The sequence below is a fragment of the Crocodylus siamensis genome, chromosome 8, assembly GCF_052110815.1.
Source record: "Crocodylus siamensis isolate JL-2025a chromosome 8, ASM5211081v1, whole genome shotgun sequence".
NCBI classification, from domain to species: Eukaryota; Metazoa; Chordata; order Crocodylia; family Crocodylidae; genus Crocodylus; species Crocodylus siamensis.
Genome location: NC_143402.1, coordinates 78626334 through 78645434, shown reverse-complemented (window position 1 = coordinate 78645434; position 19101 = coordinate 78626334). Strand labels below are relative to the sequence as shown.

The 19101-nt window shown below is 45.1% G+C and overlaps 1 protein-coding gene across 4 annotated transcripts in view; it reads left to right on the top strand.

The window, feature by feature from the left end:
* The window catches only part of RPTOR (regulatory associated protein of MTOR complex 1), a 258055-nt gene that overhangs the window by 150184 nt on the left and 88770 nt on the right, over positions 1 to 19101 (top strand). For all 4 annotated transcript variants that reach the window (XM_090059359.1, XM_090059361.1, XM_090059358.1 and 1 more), the window contains 2 exons: positions 9232 to 9332; positions 9521 to 9665. In XM_090059359.1, coding sequence (XP_089915485.1) covers positions 9232 to 9332; positions 9521 to 9665 — 246 coding nt within the window. The remainder of the gene's footprint in view (positions 1 to 9231; positions 9333 to 9520; positions 9666 to 19101) is intronic.

Here is a 19101-nt window from a genome sequence, read left to right as displayed (position 1 = left end):
GCTGGGAAGAAATCTGCTTGTTAGATAGTCCCTTTGGAGGCTACAAACTTTGAACCAAAACCAGGCAGTCTGCAACCCCTGAGGTTCTTCTAGAAAACTTGATAAAAGGCTTCAAACTGAGCCTTTATGTTTGGGGAATTAAGCTTTTTGGTAACCAAAAGATAATAGCTGTACATTGGCACCGTATTTATCTTTCAAACATGGTTCATCAGTACTTGAGCTGAGGCAAGACTTCAGGCTTGTTTTGTGGGTGATAATCTGAAATGTTTTGTTTGGTAATAAATCACTGGTTTTATTGAATGGAGCACTTAGTTTTATCACTATTGCTACAGAGAGTATACTGCAAAAACCTATTGTGTGTGCGAGGTAAAGATCATACTCAACAAGATGGTTTTCATGGCAACCCTGGTTCATTTCTTAATAAAGATAGACGACAGGGCTGCAAACAAATGCACGAAGTTTTGGAGCACTCTGGGACAAATACTTCTGGAATTATACATGTTTGTTGTACATCTCAAGGGGCTGACCGAGGTTTCAGGCTTCAGGCAAACCAGTTAGGAATTTGTCTGCTGCATTTTGGCTTCAGTAGTCTGCGATAAGCGTGGGAAATGGGAAATGCTGCCCTTCGTCCACTGAATCACTGAAACGTCTTTCTAGTGGAGTGGCCACAGTACAAAGTTGTGACACTTGCCTGCCTCGTAGCCTTCCCCTTGCTTATACCCTGACGAGCGTGGGTAACGCAGGAGCCCCACAGGACCCACTGCACTGAGTGTCGGGAGCGGGTGGTTTGAGCCCTGCAAAGACACCTCCTCCATCTTCTGCTTCCTCCGGTCTTAAGCGTAGGCTGACCCTGGATGAGACTCCTGACAGCCGCAGAGAGCAGCAGGAGTTCAGCTGAGGGTCCAACAGGCCAAAACTCTTAGGTTCAGGGAAACATCCCAGCTCTGAAGTTGCCCCCTCAGTAGTTATGAAACCATCAGGGAATATTAATTATAACGTCTCATTTCTTCGATGCTATATTATAATGCACCTCTCCGTGTCATGATTCTCTGTACATTGTATGTTCATTAGCAAAGGTAATGAGGAGGAGCTGCTGCTTGACTGAAGGGGAGTGTGGCTTCCTTTGAAGTACACGTTTCTATTGTAATTAAAGTGATTCATAGGGTTTTTGCTAAATTCCTGACAAGGACGTTGACAGTTATACCTGGCATAAGCTGTTTAGTGACCCTGACATTTTGTAGTCCTTACTTTTCACAATAGACTGCAGTGATTTAGGGCTTTGCAAAGACGACTGTCAGGGATAGTTGATGGAAGAAGCAATTGAAACTGTAGAGATGTTAAATTGCAGCTAACAGCTGAGAGCTGAGACAGCTTGGCCTTTTTTCCCCTCTTTTTTTTTTTTTTTTGCTCAGATTTACAAATGAAGACTTCTGGTCCCCACTGTCAAGGTTTTCTGATGGTTGTGAAAGCATAATATGAACGACACCATGAGAAGTAAAATCAGGAAGGCAGCAAAATCCCACATGGGAAAAACACATTATGGAGCTCTGCTGCCTTGTTTGTCTTAGTGACCACGTATCCAAAAATGTAAAAGGCTCTTACAGTATTATGGGCAGAAGGCTGCCTTAAAAAGAGCACATTGCTCAAGCTGATACCTTGAATCTCCTTTTATTTTTTTTATCTGAAATACAATTTAGATGCTCAGGTCTGAAGCAGATCTGCTTATACAGCGGAACGCTGCAAAAATAAATAAAATTAAAGTTAACTTATTTCTTAAGGGGCATGGAAATTACACTATTTAGTATAAGCAATCAGGTTTTCATTTCATCCTAAACATGGCGAGAAAGCAAATAAGAGGTAGCTTTTCTTTTCCTTTTTGTCCTTTTATTACAGGTTTTTTTTTTCCCCTTCTGGTGCTAGGATGTGGCTCCCGAAGTAATGGTAGAGGCTGCTATCACTGAATTTCCAGAATGGGGTGATCGACTCCCTAGGATTGGATGCTGATGTAGTCATTTGATTATAGGGTGATTAATTAGCCACTGATTAAGTATTACTGTGATTGAATTGATCTTTGCACACACCTGAGCATGAAGATATTCTCCTCCAACCTCTAGAGTTAAACCTTGATTTCCAGATAAAGATTATTGGGAGTGACTATCATCAGGTGGCATCTGGTTAAAACCTCTTTCCTGAGGTCATTCACGGTGTTGCATAGGCAGCACGAGCTGTCTGCTCCTTGGTGCTGTTACAACCTCAGCTAGAAGCAAAGACTCCTGATTTATTTTTTTTCACTCTAAGATGTATTCTGTTAATTTGTCCAAACGTTATTGACCCCCTGTGTTAACGTGCAGAATAAGCGTACAGGTCAATGCCCCCTTTCACCTGCAAACCCTAGCAGGCGATCCTGTAGGTACTGGTGTGTCGGTTTGAGTATGGCTGTGCCTGCCTGCCCCTGCTCCCTTTCTGCTCCAGTAAATAACACTGAGCGCTTTCACGTCGTACACGGGTCTTCCACGCACAAGGTCAAGCCTTAACCAATCTTCACAATGCTGGTGCGAACTACAGAAGTATTGTTATTCCCATTTTACATGTGGGGAAGCCAAGGTATGCAGAGAAGCAACCTGCCCCTGGCCTCCTGACACTTAAGATTATTGGTGGGGTAGGGGCTATACTCTGTTGCCCCTCAAAGACAGTTGTTCTTTTGCATAAAACTTACCATCAGTCTTGCCAAGGTTTCCAGCACTGTCACTGTGCAGGATGAGTGCCTGTCCTGGTCAGGTTTATATTGTTTTTTTCAAAGCAAATGCATTTTAAAATCCAAAATGAAAAGCATTCCCTTCTAAGGAGCACTGTTTCCAGTGACGCGCCTTTTAGCATCCAAAATGAAAGGCCACCCTAATCCTCAAGAGCATAGATTCGATTATTCATGTTTTGAGGAGCAGCTGTGGGAGCAATGGTTGTTTCAGCTTGTTGTTCACAGCTAAGCCCACCAGAAGAAATGTACCCCCTGAGCATCTTCTGGGTGATAAAAAGACTGGAGTAGGAAACTCCTCTTAGCAATCGTCCCACCTGCTTCCTGTGGTAGGAAATCCTGAACTCTGCATTGATGGGAGTGCAGAAATGCTGTGCAGCACTAGTAATTTGGGGCACCTACAGACAATTCACAAAATAAACTGAGAGGTTTCAAATAGGAACCTGCAGGGTCACACACATTCTGCCCTGTTCACTTTTTCTTAGTTTTTGCAACAAAATTGTCTCGCTGTTTTTTATAGTAAAAAAATTCAAGTGAAAGCAGAGCTGGTATTTTCTGCAGGGGCCTTTGGTACCTGCCCAAAAGATGTCACATTCTCAGTTGCTAATTCTGGGGTGCTAATGCAGTGATTATAGCTCATCTTATTTAAATTGGTAGGATCTGGGTGTACGTTTCAGAGAGGTGCATCGGAAATGGGTTACGATTATGGTTGACAGGGGTTTTGCTAAGCCAGTGACACAGTTGCTCACTTCCCATATATGTGGTCCTTGGGAGCTCTAGCAAAATTTGTTGCTAACTATAAAAATGAAGAATAGGACCACAAATATTATTGATATTTTTGACATCCAGAAATAAGAAGGTAAAACAGCTCCCTGGTTAGTGCACACAGACCTAATCATTCCATAATCAAAATCTCTTTACTGTTTGTGCTAAATCAAACACTGCAATTCAGTTCAATTGTCATTATTTCAGTGGAAAATTAATGTTGAACCATATAGTTCCTTAGATTCAATATTTTTCATATATTTTTATTTAGGATGTCTAAGCTGTAATTTAGAAAGAAAAAAACCCTATCTCTTTTTGGAGTAGGAAGAACTCTGTTGTTGTTCAAGTGAAAAAGGATGTAATTACCAAAGATGCAAACAATGCTGGGGAGCTTTTAAGAAAGTTGTGCAAACAATGGAAATTAAAAAAATAAAAAATTCTAAAGAGCATCTTTGCGTGGTGTCTAATTGGTCCCTTCCGGGGTTGGTCGCAACGATTCCTGTGCTGTAATAGTAGGACTCTCCATAAAGAGATTTATATGGAAAAGCAAAGCACTTGGCAATGTTGCTTTTAGCGGAAAAGCGCCACGGTTTCTTTCTCTGTCTATTTATTACGCACGCAGAAGAAGCGCTGTGACACATTTTAGTTTAATGGAGTAAAGCTGGACTGTTACTGATCCATTCACACGTCTCGTTGGGCGGGCTGCACATTTCCAGAGCGTGCTGATCGTGACTGATCTCTGGTTCAGTCTCAGTCGAGAAGAGCTGTGCTGGCAGAGTGCCAGTCGTGCCCGCTCTGAGCCGGGTTTGAGCATTAAGAGAAGAGTTCAGAACCAGTGTGAATGGGCTTGGTCACTGCTGATGGGAAGCAGATTAGTGCCGGAAAAGGAGTTTAAAATGGCATTAGTCTGAAGTGGTGGATGGATGGATGGATCCAGTAGGTCATGGAAGGCCAAAGAGCAGTCCAGAGCCACATGTCTTTTAACAAGGGCTCCATCCTGAAGAGACTTTGGATCCCAGCACATGTGGTTTGGGCTCATGTGGATCGCATCCAAAGTTTGTCGCCCGTATTGAAAATGAGTGAGTACAATGTACGTTCCGTTTAATTTCTAGCTCTCAGCGTGTTGTTGGTTCAGCTCTTGAATGGAGCAAGTTGGGAGTATTCCTGACGCCGAGAGTTGCCCTGCCCAAGCTCTGTTTAGCAATAATAAGACTGTTTGCTGGCGTGGGGAAGAGGCCTGTCCCTTATGTCTCCTTCAGATAAAACACACATCAAGATAATGCTGTTCTGCACATAGCCCGTTCCTACTGACTGGTATCCACAAGTGAACAGTTGCATGTGGCCTCCTGAAAAAGCTTTTCGATTAAAATCTCTATCTCTGCGGAGTGCAGAATAAGTCTGTTGTTCAATCTGTGCGCTGAGGTTGGCCACAGTAAGAGAGGGTTATTGTTATTTTCCTTCACTGAATAAGTTTGTGTTAGGCAGCTGCCCCCAGGGTATTCATTCTCAGATTCATAAATTTTGAGGCCAGAAGGAATCACTACGTTATCTGTTCTGACCTCTTTTATATTTGAGGCCACCTAAGTACCCCCATGTTGAGCTGAATAGCTTGTGCTTGGCTAAAAGCTTATTTCCTGTAGAGGGATCTTGACTTCATCTCAAACATCAGAAGATAAGGAAACCCCTATCTCCCTTGTTAATGTGCACATAGCATTAGTTGCTCTTGTTAGAAATAATGCAACTTGTAACTTGAATTTTTCTGACCATCTCTTCCCTTTGCTGAGTTCTTATATGTTTCTTAGGTAGCATGAGGAGTATTGAGTGCTTGTTTTCTCTCCGTGAAGATAGCGATCAAGTCACTCCTTGCTCTTCATACCAAGCTAAACAGATTGGGTCTGCCATTTCAGGGCAGTTTTTTCTGCCCTTTACTCAATTTTTGTTTCTTTTTCTTTTGTACAGCTGTCAAATTTTCAACAGTCCTGTTAAAAGGTAGACACTGGAGCTGGACACAGTATTTCAGTTTGTCTGACCAAAGCCATGTGCTGAAGCGAGGTCACCTCCTTTCACTAGGAGACGAATATTCAGCATAGACCAAAGTGAGGGCTAAATTGAAAAATGTCTCTTCAGCCCTGTATTTGGCTCAATAACTATGATAAAACTCCTGTTCTGGCAGAACAGACTTAAAAGACTGTGGATTGTATTAAACATTTCAGAGTAGTACACACAGTACAGCTGCCATAATCTCTTGCAAATCCGCTGTAAATTATCGGGCGCTTTGTCGACTGTTCAGCTGACCCTGGGCGACTCTTGTTTTGCTTTCTTGAAAGAGGGTCTCTGTGTGTACGGATTTCAGCTCTGCATCGATTTCTTATAGCCCGGCACTAGCCTTTGAGGAGCTCGGCCTGTGCGGCTTCCCGAGCCTCCTGAGACACAAGTGAAGTAAGTAATAGATCACTGCTGGGAAAGCTGCCATCACAGGAATTGATCAGTGTCACTTTTTTTTCCTTTAAAAAAATGAAATAAAAGTGGAAATTGCACTTGTGGGCATTTGGATTGTGACACCACGACATCAGTAGACTCCCTCTGCGTATTGCTGGCAAGATCTTCCTGTTTGTGGATGTGGCGGTTTACTTCCCATCCCAAACCTGGCGTTATCTGCGGATGCGAGCACTAACCGTGGGAGCTGAGGCCACTAGCTAATAACTGCTGCTTATCATCTCCCTTCACATAGTATTAGCCTTCTCCTGACACTTCACAAGAAAGAGATTTACTCTCTTCCAAGAATATTAAACACTGTGGACAGAAAATTCTTTTAATGCATGTTTTACTTTGTAAGCAATGGGATATGGGTGGAAATGGGGTGAGTAAGATGATTCAGGTGATCGTACACTGCACCTTGCATCAGCCAGTGCTGTCTGAGTCTGGATTTGTATTTATTGGGGGCAGACAGACTCCTGAAAGACAGCAGAGTTCAAATACAGCCAAAGTGGTGGTCAAGTGCAGCACCTCGGGTTGTGGTGCGGTTTTGTGTGTGATTCTACGGTTCCACCATGCAAGTGTTTGGCAGCAGCCTGACGGCTTACTGGCTGAAAGATGGGCCTCAAGGTGACCTTTGCAGTTAGTCTGAGAATGTAAAACAGGAGGTGTTTTTTAGACAAAGTCTCGTTGAATCCTTCTTGCTGCTCTGCAAATGTAATATAAATGAAGAGCACACGTCTCACAGATTCACAGAAGTTTTATTCCTGGTTCTCTTTCACAGTCAGGTCTTTGTAGGGCACGAGTATTAATCCTACACATCCATCTTGCACCACTGCTGGCTTCCAAGAAAATGGGCACATTCCTCAGAAAGCCTTTGGTTGTAGTGTCTGTCTTGGGTTGAAATAAGAAGCCACTGAATGGATGTAAATGTTTTACCTGATTCCTTGATTACGCTGATTAACTTTTCACCTAGATGCTATGTTGGCAGCAGGATGCTGTAGTGATTGAGATATGAAGATAGATGACCATCCTTCTATTCATTTGGGGCAGATTTTCAAAGAGCTTCACAAGGGAAAGAACTGCGTATAGCTGAAGGAAACAAGTGCTGATGACGTCTGTCTCAGGCATGCATATACTCCCTGTAACCTACTAAAACAGTAGCCTGGCTTGAATAATGAGCATCTCCCTAGGTCTTACTTCTCCATGGACAGACAATACCTTTCTAATTAGTGTACAGCAGCAGGGAGCGATAAAGTATGCCTGTTACCCTCATAAACCTGTAACAGTAGGGGCTGTGTGTTCCAGCGCAGGGCGCACTTATTTCTGATTTGTCTCTGGCTGCAGAGTTCAGCCTTCCGCGGGAATGGAAATCCATCCCGGTGCACAGGGAGCCGTTGAGCATGAGCACAACGTTTGTATTAATCATATTTATTATTACATACACTTCAACCAAAGAATTGGAGAGTGGATAAAATGAAAGGAGACAAGCAAGTTTGATCAGAAGATGGTGCAGGGTACCCTGCAGAACCTAGCGCCTATCCCTTCCATGCTTTCCAAGATACCTTTCCCTCAGCTCAACTCATTGTTTCTTTTCCTGGCTTGTGGCCCCTCATCAAACATGCAGAGGCCACAAGCAGATCCAGATGACATTGCTCTTTTCGTGGGAATGAAGTTTCCTTGTGATTGCATTGACCTCTACTTAGAATCATAGACAATGAGGGCTGGAAGGGACCTCAGGAGGTCACATCTAGTCCGACCTCCTGCTCCAAGCAGGATCAGCCCCAATTCTATCATCCTAGCCAAGGCTTTGTCTACCCGGGTCTTCAAAATCTCCAAGGATGGAGAGTCCACCACTTCTCTTTGGTAACCTGTTCCAGTGCTTTACTACCCTTCCAATGAGAAGTTCTTTCTAATCTCCGCCTTCAACTTCCCTTGCTGCAACTGGAGCCCATTGCTCCTTATCCTGTCATTTTCCCCCACTGGAACAGTCCAGCTCCATCCTCTTTGCAACCCCCCCTTCAGATAGTTGAAGGCCACTATTAAATCACTTGTTTAGTGATAGCATTTCATATTTATTCCATCATTTTCATAGAGACAGAAGATCAACTCACAGGATGGTGATTTTTGGAATCATTCTTTTCTTTGAAAATCTGAACTGTTTTGCTTTTCATTCACTCTTCCAGTTCCTCCCCAGTTACCAGAGACTGTCAGCTGTAGGAGTTTCTACCAGTACAGCTGTGCCAGTGAGGGTCCTGAAGCGGTGTGATTCCTGACTGACATTGCTGTGCTAGCAGAAGCTCCTAGTACACCCAGTAATATTGGTGGAACTGGGCTTTTACCAGTAAAGCACATTTTGCTTGATGGTGGTGGCTCAACTCTAGCAGTATGAAGCACCGCTTTTCCACTAAAGTTGCATCCACACTGACAGTGCTTTGCCAGTAGTGTATAGCAGTATTCCTTCCCTGCCAAGATGCTCCTAGAGTAGGTATGGCTTTGAGTTTTCCAAATACTGAGTGGACCTGCAAGTCTGTTAGCTGTCTCTCTCACTGTTCTTGCACACGTGGTCCCCAGACTATCTGACTGGCATATTTTGATCTATACAGCACACTGGTGTGTCTGCTCTTGAGCCGTCATTTTACTTTTCACCCTAGTATTTTTTTGGTTGAAGAAATTCAGTCTCAGCCATTTGAGCCCTTGGTTAGTTTAAGTCCCAGGAAGACAGAATGCAGCCAGCGGGGGGAAGGAGCACAGAATAAAATGCAGGAAAACTAACGGGTGGAGGAAGATGTCCGCTGGAACGTGGACATTGTGCAGAGTCCAGTTGTTTCAGGAGCAAATACCAGGAAGCTTCCAAGGTGGTAAAGTGACCAAACACCTTCTGTTAATAAAATAAAAGCTACATTATGGTGTCTCTTGCGGCCCTTGGAATGGGCTTCGTGTTACGCATATATTTAATGGTGCCATATGTAATTTCATAGATTTCATAGACATTAGGGCTGGAAGGAACCTTGGAAGATTATCGAGTCCAGCCCCCCGCCCAAAGGGCAGGAAGTCAGCTGGGGTCATAGGATCCCAGCAAGATAAGCATCCAATTTACTCTTGAAGGTGTTCAATGTAGGTGCTTGAACCACCTCCGATGGCAGGCTGTTCCAGACCTTGGGGGCTCAGACAGTAAAGAAATTCTTCCTTATGTCCAGCCTGAAACTGTCTTGCAGTAATGAAAGTCTCTCTTCTAGGATTCCTGGAAGACTGAATGACAGGAGAACTCCCCTGGGAGAACTGAATTGGATCTTCACAGCGATCACGGACACCATTGCATGGAACGTCCTGCCCAGAGGTAGGACCGTCTGGCAGTTAAGCCATGGTTCATTGGAGACCAGCGCAACCTTCTCAGAACAAAGAGGGCAGGGGAGCGAGAGGGATGTAGTTTCGTGTAATCCCTCTAATTGTTGTGGTACGAGTGTGAAGTGAAAGCCAAAAGTATAGCATGATGTCTTGACTGATCATTGCATTGTCTTTCTGCAGATCTCTTCCAGAAACTCTTCAGGCAGGACCTCCTGGTGGCAAGCTTATTCCGCAACTTCCTGTTGGCAGAAAGGATTATGAGGTCTTACAACTGTACCCCGGTCAGCAGCCCACGTCTACCTCCCACCTACATGCATGCAATGTGGTAAGTCCCTACTGGGGGTTAACTCCTGCCCAGAGGTCTCACCCTGATTTTAGAAGCTGCAGGCAGGCAAGGTTGTTACCACCTGACTCTCTACAGCCTAATCAGGATGGAAGGGACGTGGCAACTTAGTACCCTTCTCCAAATATATTTCTCCTCTGTGTGTATGGTAGCATATTAATACAATCCAGATGTCATTCCATAATGCAGAAATCTCATTTTGGCCTTGTAATATTTCAGTCCAAATAGAAAAACAGTGGGGCATCAGCTACCCTTGTTTTCTCAATGCAAAGCTCATCCCCACTAGCTGTACTGGGGAGAACTGGCATGGCTGGGGTTAAAAAAAGAATTCTTTTGACTTTTACAATGGAAAGGAAAGAGAGATGAGATTTGCCACAGAGTTCATTTCCCGTCACCCTGCTTCTTTATAGATGATTAATGGAAATGCAAATGACAGAGTTATTATGGAAAGCTTCTTAAATGCATTCCTGACTAACAAACAAATGCTCAGTGAATACAAAAAACCCTCCTTGTGATTCTTAGTCTGGTTTAATTAAGGCTAGAATAGTACAAAGCTTGGCTAAGTAATACCTGATAGGGTCAAGCTAGCACAGTTCCTGTAAGAGAAAAAGAATGCCTCTGTATTCTGCTAAAAAGCTAATAAAGGTAGAGAGAAAGGTAATGGAGGGGGCTTAATTTGCCTGGATTTTGAAAAAGCTTTTGAAAAGGTGCCTCTACAAAACTGTGGAGAAAAATGAAGTTAGAGAAAGGTGCAAAATCATGTCATGGAGAAGCTGGTGAAGGTAGCAGGAAGCAGAAGTTGTGCTGCATGAGTCTTCTAAGGAATGCAGCGAGGTTAATAGTGAAGTGTCCTGGGGTACAGTGCTGGGACTGTGATTTAATACATTCATTAATCATGTTGGAGCAGGAAGTAGACAGTGATTAGATTAGAAGGTTACTGATAATGCAAAGTTGTTCCCATTAATAAAAAGCATAGTGGGATTATAAGAAATTTCAGATGGATTGAAAAGCATCGAGAAGCTGGGTGGCCTGGGTACATAACCCAAAGCTGCTTGTGCATGCTTTGAAATGGTAGGAACTTTGAAGAGAAAAAATTATAGCCATTGTACATATGTGCTGAAACAGGAGGTAAGATGTCTGCATTGCAGGGGCAGAAGATGTGGCAGACTACACTAAGTAAATTCTCCCCCAGGTAGTGGTGTCCGGTTGTGACAGCATCTGAAGGACAGAGAGAACCTGGAAGCCTCCTGAGAAGGACAGTGCATATGGTAGATGGGCAGAAATTACACACAGTTAAATAATCTACATATTTTGCACCATGCTTATCACTGGGGCATCTGAGCACCTGTAGAACAGGTCGTCTTACAACTTGCTTACTGTGGCAGGCAGCGTCGCTCTGCTTTGCACCTGCTACCTCCCAAAGCAGGGGCAGCGTAACTGTGTTGGGGCAGTGCTCTCCCTGGGCTAGGTAACTCTGCCAAGAAGCACTGCCAATCCAGCCCCCTGCAGCACCTTGCTAGAGCAGCTGCCTTGCTTCTGGTTCAGGGGGAGCAGCATGGTCCTGCCGGGGGCTGTTCTTCCACGTTCTCTCTTGCACACTGTACTTTGCATATAAGCATGCTGTCATGGGACCGCCTGTGCTGGTGCATGCAGTGGGTGTTTCCTTTGAGGACTCAGTGTTACACAAAAACAAATCACAAGGCTCCATTTGCTGGCAGAAGCGCAGCCAGTTTTATTGACCTGTACAGCACCAACACATGAACACACCTGACAGCTGTTAGCCCTGGATGCTGGTGGTAAGGCATAGGCACAACTCACAATTGCTGGTGTCCCCTAAGCCTAATGCTTGTTTCCGAGATTTCCAAGCTTCCTCTTCTACATGAAGTAAGCATTTCTGGTACATCAGGCATTTACATAACAAACCTCAGCACCTCTGCCGCATCCTCAGGCATTCTGCATCAGCAGGTGCGTTTCTAGACTCCCTGGCACTGCCCTTATCACTCTACTGTCTGGCTGGTTTCTTTCTGCAGGCATCCTAGTGGTGTGGGATCAGCCTTTGGTGAGGCCTGCTTTTGATTCATACTCTTAGCAAAGCCCTTATATGAGGTATGTAATGCATTGATCAGTGCTTATATTACTCAATGAGGACAACACTCACTGTGTCTTCTGGCTTCAAACGGGTTGTGGTTTTTCAGGTAGTTCTGGTGCAGGCTCTGCCACTGACTCCTTCCATTTCCTGAATGTTTCTTGTCTGTAAGTGGGCAGTTTGCTCAGACCTCCTTTTGGGAAGTCCTTTGAGGAGGGCTGAGAAGTGCTATGTGAAGACGAGGGGTTGTATCGGTGCTGTTGGTGATAATACTTCTTAGGAGTCAGCTCACGCAGAGTTTCCTTGGGAAAAGTCGCCTGTCGGGTCTGCTTTTGCTGATTCCCAAATGGCAGCAGCTCAGAGAGAGAGACATGAAGAGGCAGTCCCTTGGCAGTCCCTTGACATGCCTTTTCAGTAGTCTTCAAAAAACATGACTTTAAAATGTTCCAGGTCACTTGTCAGCTCCAGTTGTTCTGAGAAAGTCTAGTTTAGTATCACTTAAAAAGTGGTCTATTTCCAGCATTTTTTATCCTTGGATCTGCTAATGTGTTACAGCTTTAGACCTCTCAAGCCACCTGTGAAGTAAGGAAGGCCCTGTGTGTTTTTACAGATGGGGTAAACTGAGGTGGGCTCAGAGGTGAAATGATATCATCTCCCTGGTGGGTCGGTTGTGAGGCATGGCTAAAAAATGAAAACCCAACAGTCCTGGCCCCAGTCAGGGGCTCCAGGCTGTTGGGCAGTCCTCCCTCCTCGGGGCTTGTCTTGCCCATGTGGAGTCTCTTGTATTGTCACCTGTTCTTACTTGTTGCAAGAGCAGGTTATTGCCCCTGCGAGACGTGTGACCCAGGCAGGGCATGGAGGCAGGAACCAGAACCCAGGAGGGCCTCGGGAGCAAACACAGGATCGGTCTCATCTGCATGGGTGAGTGACTGTGGCCTGGCAGATGGCAGAAGGCAAATCTACACTGCCTGCCTTCCCGTTGAGAACTCTTCACAGAGTTTGCACCTGGCAAATCAGAGATCGAATGCCTGGGAGCTTGTTTACTGGCTGGTTGTCATCCACAGCCATTTCATCTGCAGGAGGCCAACAAGAAAACCCCCAGGCTCTGCTATAATATGTAAATGGATAATGAGCACCGACACTTAGCCCTACAGTACATCAATCTCCGCTCCTCAGGGACCTGACTTAAAGCACTGAAGGTTTTCTGTTTCCCCTTTCCCAACAGCACCTCTCGTAAAACTAGTTTCCCTCCTGTTTTGTTGTTAGGTGAGAGCAGGGGGGGTCAGGTCTGCCCACTCTTTCTGCACCTCCATGCTACTGGGGGTAGGGATAGTGGATCTCTACCTCCACTTGTATGTCATGCTGTCACGCCAGGATGCTGTGCGATGTTTAGCTCCCTGGGTCTTTCAGAACAGATATTGTGGGTCCCTTCACATCTTCTGCTCCTCTTTCTTCTAGATGTAGATGTCCCTGCCTATTCTGCATCCTTCTTCTCAGAGCAGTTGTGGGGTTTGGGCCCACCCCTTCCCTGCCACAGACACAAGTTGGGAAGGCTACTGACTGGGATGCACTGATGCTCAGCTGGTACTTGGAAACCTAGATGATCCTGGGTAGAGAAGATTGCTTTTCTGCTTGGGGTCATGCTGATCACCAGACCTGGGGGCCTGAATTTGCCTCCTTGGTCAGATTGGCATGGATGATGTGTGGGGGTTTTTTTTTTCCTCTGTGGCATGGAGCACAGTCCTCTTCCTAGACCCTCCTGAATACATACTAGCTAACTGTGTCCCGTCACTGCTGTGGCTGGGCATTGGCAGTACTCCTGTCTCCCCTGCTTTTACCTGTAGGGCATTAAAGGCCTGTCTTGGTATCTTGGGTACTGTGCCATGTAGTTATAAGTAAGGATTTGAAGTGATGATCTGGGGGATTCATTGGGTTAGCAGGGGACTGGAGGCCTATTAAATACTTTTGCTGTACTCAGTTCTGCTTGCTGAAATCTATCCTGATCTAATGCTGACAACTCTGTAAGAGTGCATTGTAATTTACTTTGCATTTCAGAAACGGTGAAACATGATTGAGCAGTCTCATCTCACTGACACCGGAGAAGTATGAAATAGCAATAAAATGTAAAACCCAATCAAGTTAAAGTTTCCTTCTGTTTATTTGTAGTGCACAGGGATTCACCAGATACACAAGCAAACTGTCAGATAGGCCCTTACTTTAAACTGCATGATTAATGCACAGCCACTGAACTCTTCCTTTTCTCCACGCTCTTCCTTTGCAGTACGTAGTCTCTTCTTAGCTGATGAGGATGTTCTCTTAGACCGTGTTCCTCACAGAAGGTAAAGAAAGGCGAGTGATTTACAGATCATAGCGATAAACACTGAGTGGATTCCCAGCTTCGTACGTGCTGTGCTCTCCTCCCCCTGCCTCTGCCCTTCTGGGAAATGCTGGTCAATTGTGCAGCAAAGCAGCCCTGCAGCACAGCGTGCAGCTCTCCTCTGTAACTGTGAACATCCATACAGTCAGGCTTGAGGAAGCAAGAGCATCTCAAGCTTCTCAGAATGCTCTCAGATGCCTGGCTTTCAGGTGAACAGGCTCCAAAAACTGGAGTTCACTGCTCAAGTGTGCGTGTGCATGTGTGAACATGTGTGTGTTCACTCCCCCTCCAGCTTGCTTTATGGAGCTGGGCACTGGAGCCTCGTTAGTTCTGTTGCTGTTTCCTGGCTGATAGAAATCCATAAAGCAGTTGACAGAAGACTGTGGCAGTGCACTGTTCAGCTGTGAGTGCACCAGAGGGATGCACATATGCTGTGAAATGTTTTTTCCACTTGACTTGAGCATCACTTTGTCTCATGAATAATTATGGCAGTCCCTTTTGAGAAGTTAAATGCAGACCATTTTGTCCTGTATCTTCTGATGTTTGTCTTTGTGCTTCTGCCTCATGACTTTCCCTAGGAAGACCACAGCCAGTCAAAATGTTTTTAACACTATGGATTCCTATTTGAAACCTCTGGGTTTGCACATCTAACCATGCTAACATTGCATGGCACCCCACAGCACCCTTGGAAGGCACCCCAAGGCACCCTAGACTCTGCTCATGCTTTATATCACACAAGAGTCCTGCATAGGTTAACCCACTGTGGGAGTTATCTCTGGTCCAGCAGTGACACCGGAGGTGCCTATATATAGGAGTGTCCATCTCTTCTGTCTTAGTCACCTGTGAATTTGATAGCCATGATTAATGAAGTCAACTTTCTCACTGACCTGTTCGGTAGATCCTGATTTTCTGTTCTTAAAATCACCTCTTCCACCCAGAAGATCAAGCAAAAGAGCAAATTTTGATCTGCGGCCAGTTTTCATCTGCAAGTCAGCCAGCATTAGGCTTTACTGACAGGGGACTGAATAGGGTTGTCAGAAGACCCAGCTTCTGGGTGGTCGTCATAGAGGACAGTTGGGTTGTCCTCTGTTGATACGAAACTCTCTTATGTCCTCTATTTTTCTCTTGAAGAGAAAAGGCGTCAGGTTTTGTATCAAGGCAGAACTTATTTCTTCTCTTGAAGAAAAATAGAGGACATAAAGGCGTTGGGTTTCATATCAGTAGAGGACAGAGTAGCAGAAAACTGGGATGTCCTCTCTGATGGCCACCCTGTTCTGCTCCCATCTCTGCCAGCCACTGACCTCTTGTGTGACCGTACGCTCATCAGCCCACCTCCCTGTGCTGCTCTTCCTTCCTCCCACCGTTTGTCATGTCAGTTTTGAATGAGGACGGGCAGCACCTAGAGCAAAGGGTCTGGGTTCCTCTGGGGGCTGCCATCATACAAGTCGTAAAAACATACACTGAGCATCTCTCCAGTTCAGTGTCTACAAGCATGTCATCTTTGGTACGCAGGACAGGAGAGACCTGCTGTCTTGTCTGTACTACAGTCTTGATGGCAATGGACTGTGGGAAGTAGTCAGCTGTGATCACCAGCCTTGGAAAGGCAGCAGTGTATTTAGACGCATTTCCTAGTGTTGCTAGGGCCTATATTAAAAGCCAGGCATGCTAATTTTGCTGTGACAGAGCTATGATTTATTCATAATAAAGAGAAATATTGCTCCAGTAAATATACCAAGCACAGAATCCTAGCTGAGAAGGAAACTCCACTATAACATCGCAATTACAGCAGAGGAAACATCTTGAACCTTTGAACATTATTGGGGAATGCTGCAGAAAATCCCAGAAGTCTGCCATGAGGTTTTCTCACTGGTTAATTTAGAAAGGACTCTCCATTTGGCTAACCCAGAAAAATGCTAGCATCTCTGCAGAGCAAAATGCTTGATTTAGAGGGCATTTGGTCACTTAGTGCCTTTTGAAGGGTTCGTTTAAATCTTGTTTAAATGAAAGCCGCGTGTGAAGTTTTTCACCACGCCACCTTCATGCTGCCATTTCCCGTCACGCAGCCTCCCTCCCATCCAGTTTAACGAGAAGCCCAGGGTAGGATCAGCAGGGTCTGGTTACTAACCAAGCTTGAGATCTGTTGACAGAGAAGGGGAAGGTTGTGCGGTCTTACCAAAATGTTTGCACCCCTAATGTTCACACCTGTTTTTAAAAGTGCATCTGTCTGAGCTGCTTCCTCCTTGTCTCCCCTGAAGCAGGCTTGTCGTGTTTGCAGGATTCCTGTAGAGCAGGCTGAAATTTTCCAATTCAGTCTACTAGGACACATAACTGAGCAATAGCTGCTGAAAAACAAACCTGGCAATAACTTGTTTGACAGAGTTGATACAGATTGGAGGGTTTTAACATGGTGTCAGACACATAACATGCAATCGGAGATGCTGGTCTCAATGCCTCTGGAGTCCAGATGGCTGCAGCTCCGGGTCTTTTAGCAATCCCCCAGCAAATCAACTCCAGTGTCCAAACGGAGGATGCTTGCTTTGCGGTAGGACGCAGTCTTAACACCAGCTGTTTCCAGAGGAAGAGTACATGAGGCTGAGAGAGACGTCAGTAATTCTTTCCCAAAAAATGAGATGCGAGGATTAGAAAGCATTAGACAGTCTGACTGAGCCCAGAAAATTAAAGTTAAATATAATAAGGTCTGCCTTCATGATCTACCAACTGGTATAGCACATGTGGGTGAAGAAGTACTGAAGCGAGTCTCTGTCATTGTGTTTCATTTGTGTTTTTCAAGTATTACTGTAGGCTTCCAACATGGAGCACTTGGTACCTTCGTATAATAAAATGGTCTTTAAGCAAAACTGGAAGCTCTCTGCCTCCTGCTCGTGTTTAACAGCCAGAACTTGGCAGCACCTGGGGGGGACAAGCTGAAGGCAGTTAATAGTGATCAGGAGACATTTTTTAAAAGTTGATTATGTTCCCAGTGTAATGAAATTGGTGTTGGGGTGAAGAGGGGGGAGAGATGGAGTACCAAACGTGTTGGGGGAATGTGTTTCTTTGAAAGGTCAGACAAAACTGGAGCTAAAATATAAAGCAAGACTCCATGAGCACTGCCCTCCAGGGGGAGAGAGTTAATGACAGAATTCAAGGCGGTCCTTCCCTCGTTTAATTTTTAATGTTGGGTTGTGGGCAAGTCATGCTTTTTCCCTTCCAGTTTTGGTGTAGGTCCTTAAAGACTTGTATTCCTTCAAAAGAATGGATTGTGTTTTCCAATTGCCACTGTGGACATTTTGTTGGTGTGATGGATCAGTCCAGGGGGAAGATTGCTTTCCTTCTGCGTGGCCTCCTGGGACATGCTCCATTCCACTGCTCGTGCCATAAAAGCACAAGCACCTTCCTGTCTTGCACAGCTTTTGGCTGAGTCCATCTTTAGGCTCAGGAGAGGGGTTAAAATGCACCTTTTTCCCAAACTGCTGGGCGAGCAACAGGACTGGGCACGTCCTTTATGTCGGAACCTGTGAGGATCTCCATGTATCCTCCTAGAGGTGGTTGGAAATATGCCATCTGGGTCCACAGAAATAGCAGCCAGGTCGAGCAACAACTGCAAATCATGGGTTAAGCGTGTGAAGGCGACTTCTCAGTTTCACCCTCCCATCCCAAGCATGTTTGTTTTCTTGAGAGAGATGTGCAAGTACTACCCATGCCGAGTGCATGAACAGTAAGACTTGGGTTTCCAGCAAGGTTAGCACAGGTGAGTTACTTCCAAGTAATCCATTTCCCAGCCTAGTGGGTCTGTCCTTGGAAAACCTCGTGTTCCTGTCCCTGTTCCTGAGATACCTGCGTCCTTGGGGGCACCCCATTGAGGTCTCTGTCGGTAGCTGGCCCTTCCTTGGGGCAGGGAGGAGGGGGGAAGATCCTGCAGTCTACTCGGGATTTCACTCCTAGGCTGCGAGTTCTGCAAGTGGGCAGAGCAGGCCGGCCCAGCAGCTCTCATTGTCCAAGTATTGCTTGTCTAGAACAAAAGCATTGCAGAGAGAGGGGCAGTAAACCCCCTCTCGCCTGCCTGTCTTCCACCTGGAGACCTGGCAGGTCTTGGAAGTACTCCGGGTCCTCTCTCCAAGCCTGGCTCACGGCACCATCCATCTCATCCCCGTCGGGTTTTGTTCAAGAGCGAGTTATCACCTCCGAGGTTTGCACTGTTATTTCCTACAGCTTGCCCATATTTGTCTATACACCTTTTCCCAAGGGTGGCAGTTGAAACTTCAGATTGCTACCTGCTTATCACGGCATTGGGGATTTGCATTGAATTACCTCTTCTTTGCATTGGTTTCTTCAGGAGGTAATTCTTGTTTAGGTGCTGAGCCACGAATACGATCCCTTGCCAGCCCGTAAAGATTCATGACTATCCCCGGACCTCCCCAACGCTTCTTTAGTACCATTATATATTTTACCAATCCAGTACGTTAATATTTGGCATTTTGTTTTCTAAAGAAAGATACAAATAACTTCCAGGTGTTTTTCTGGCAGTTTGGAGTATTATGGCATTGGCTTCAGTCTAAACAGCCTTGCTTCTGGCTTTTTAAAGATAAAGCGGACATTATTTGGGGGGTTTGGGACGTTGTAAGTAGTTGAATTGAGCGGAGCCTATGAAACAATTCATTTTAATCGTTAGCTCTCTAGACTACTATGGGCAGTCATATTAAAATTTGATATTGGTGATTATATTTTTCAGAAAGATTGGATAATATTGGCTGATGTGGCTGCATTGATTTTTAATGATCTGTTTTTAGAAGACTAAAAAGAGATTTGGCTTTAATCTGCTGAAATCTCTTTTTGAGCGCCCTTTAGTTCTTCCTGATAACATTTTTTTAAACCCCCAAGACCTGATCTTGCAGGTTGCTCTGGATGTTTTTATTGAGGTATTAATGCTCCTTACCTGAAATGACTTTGAGGAGCTC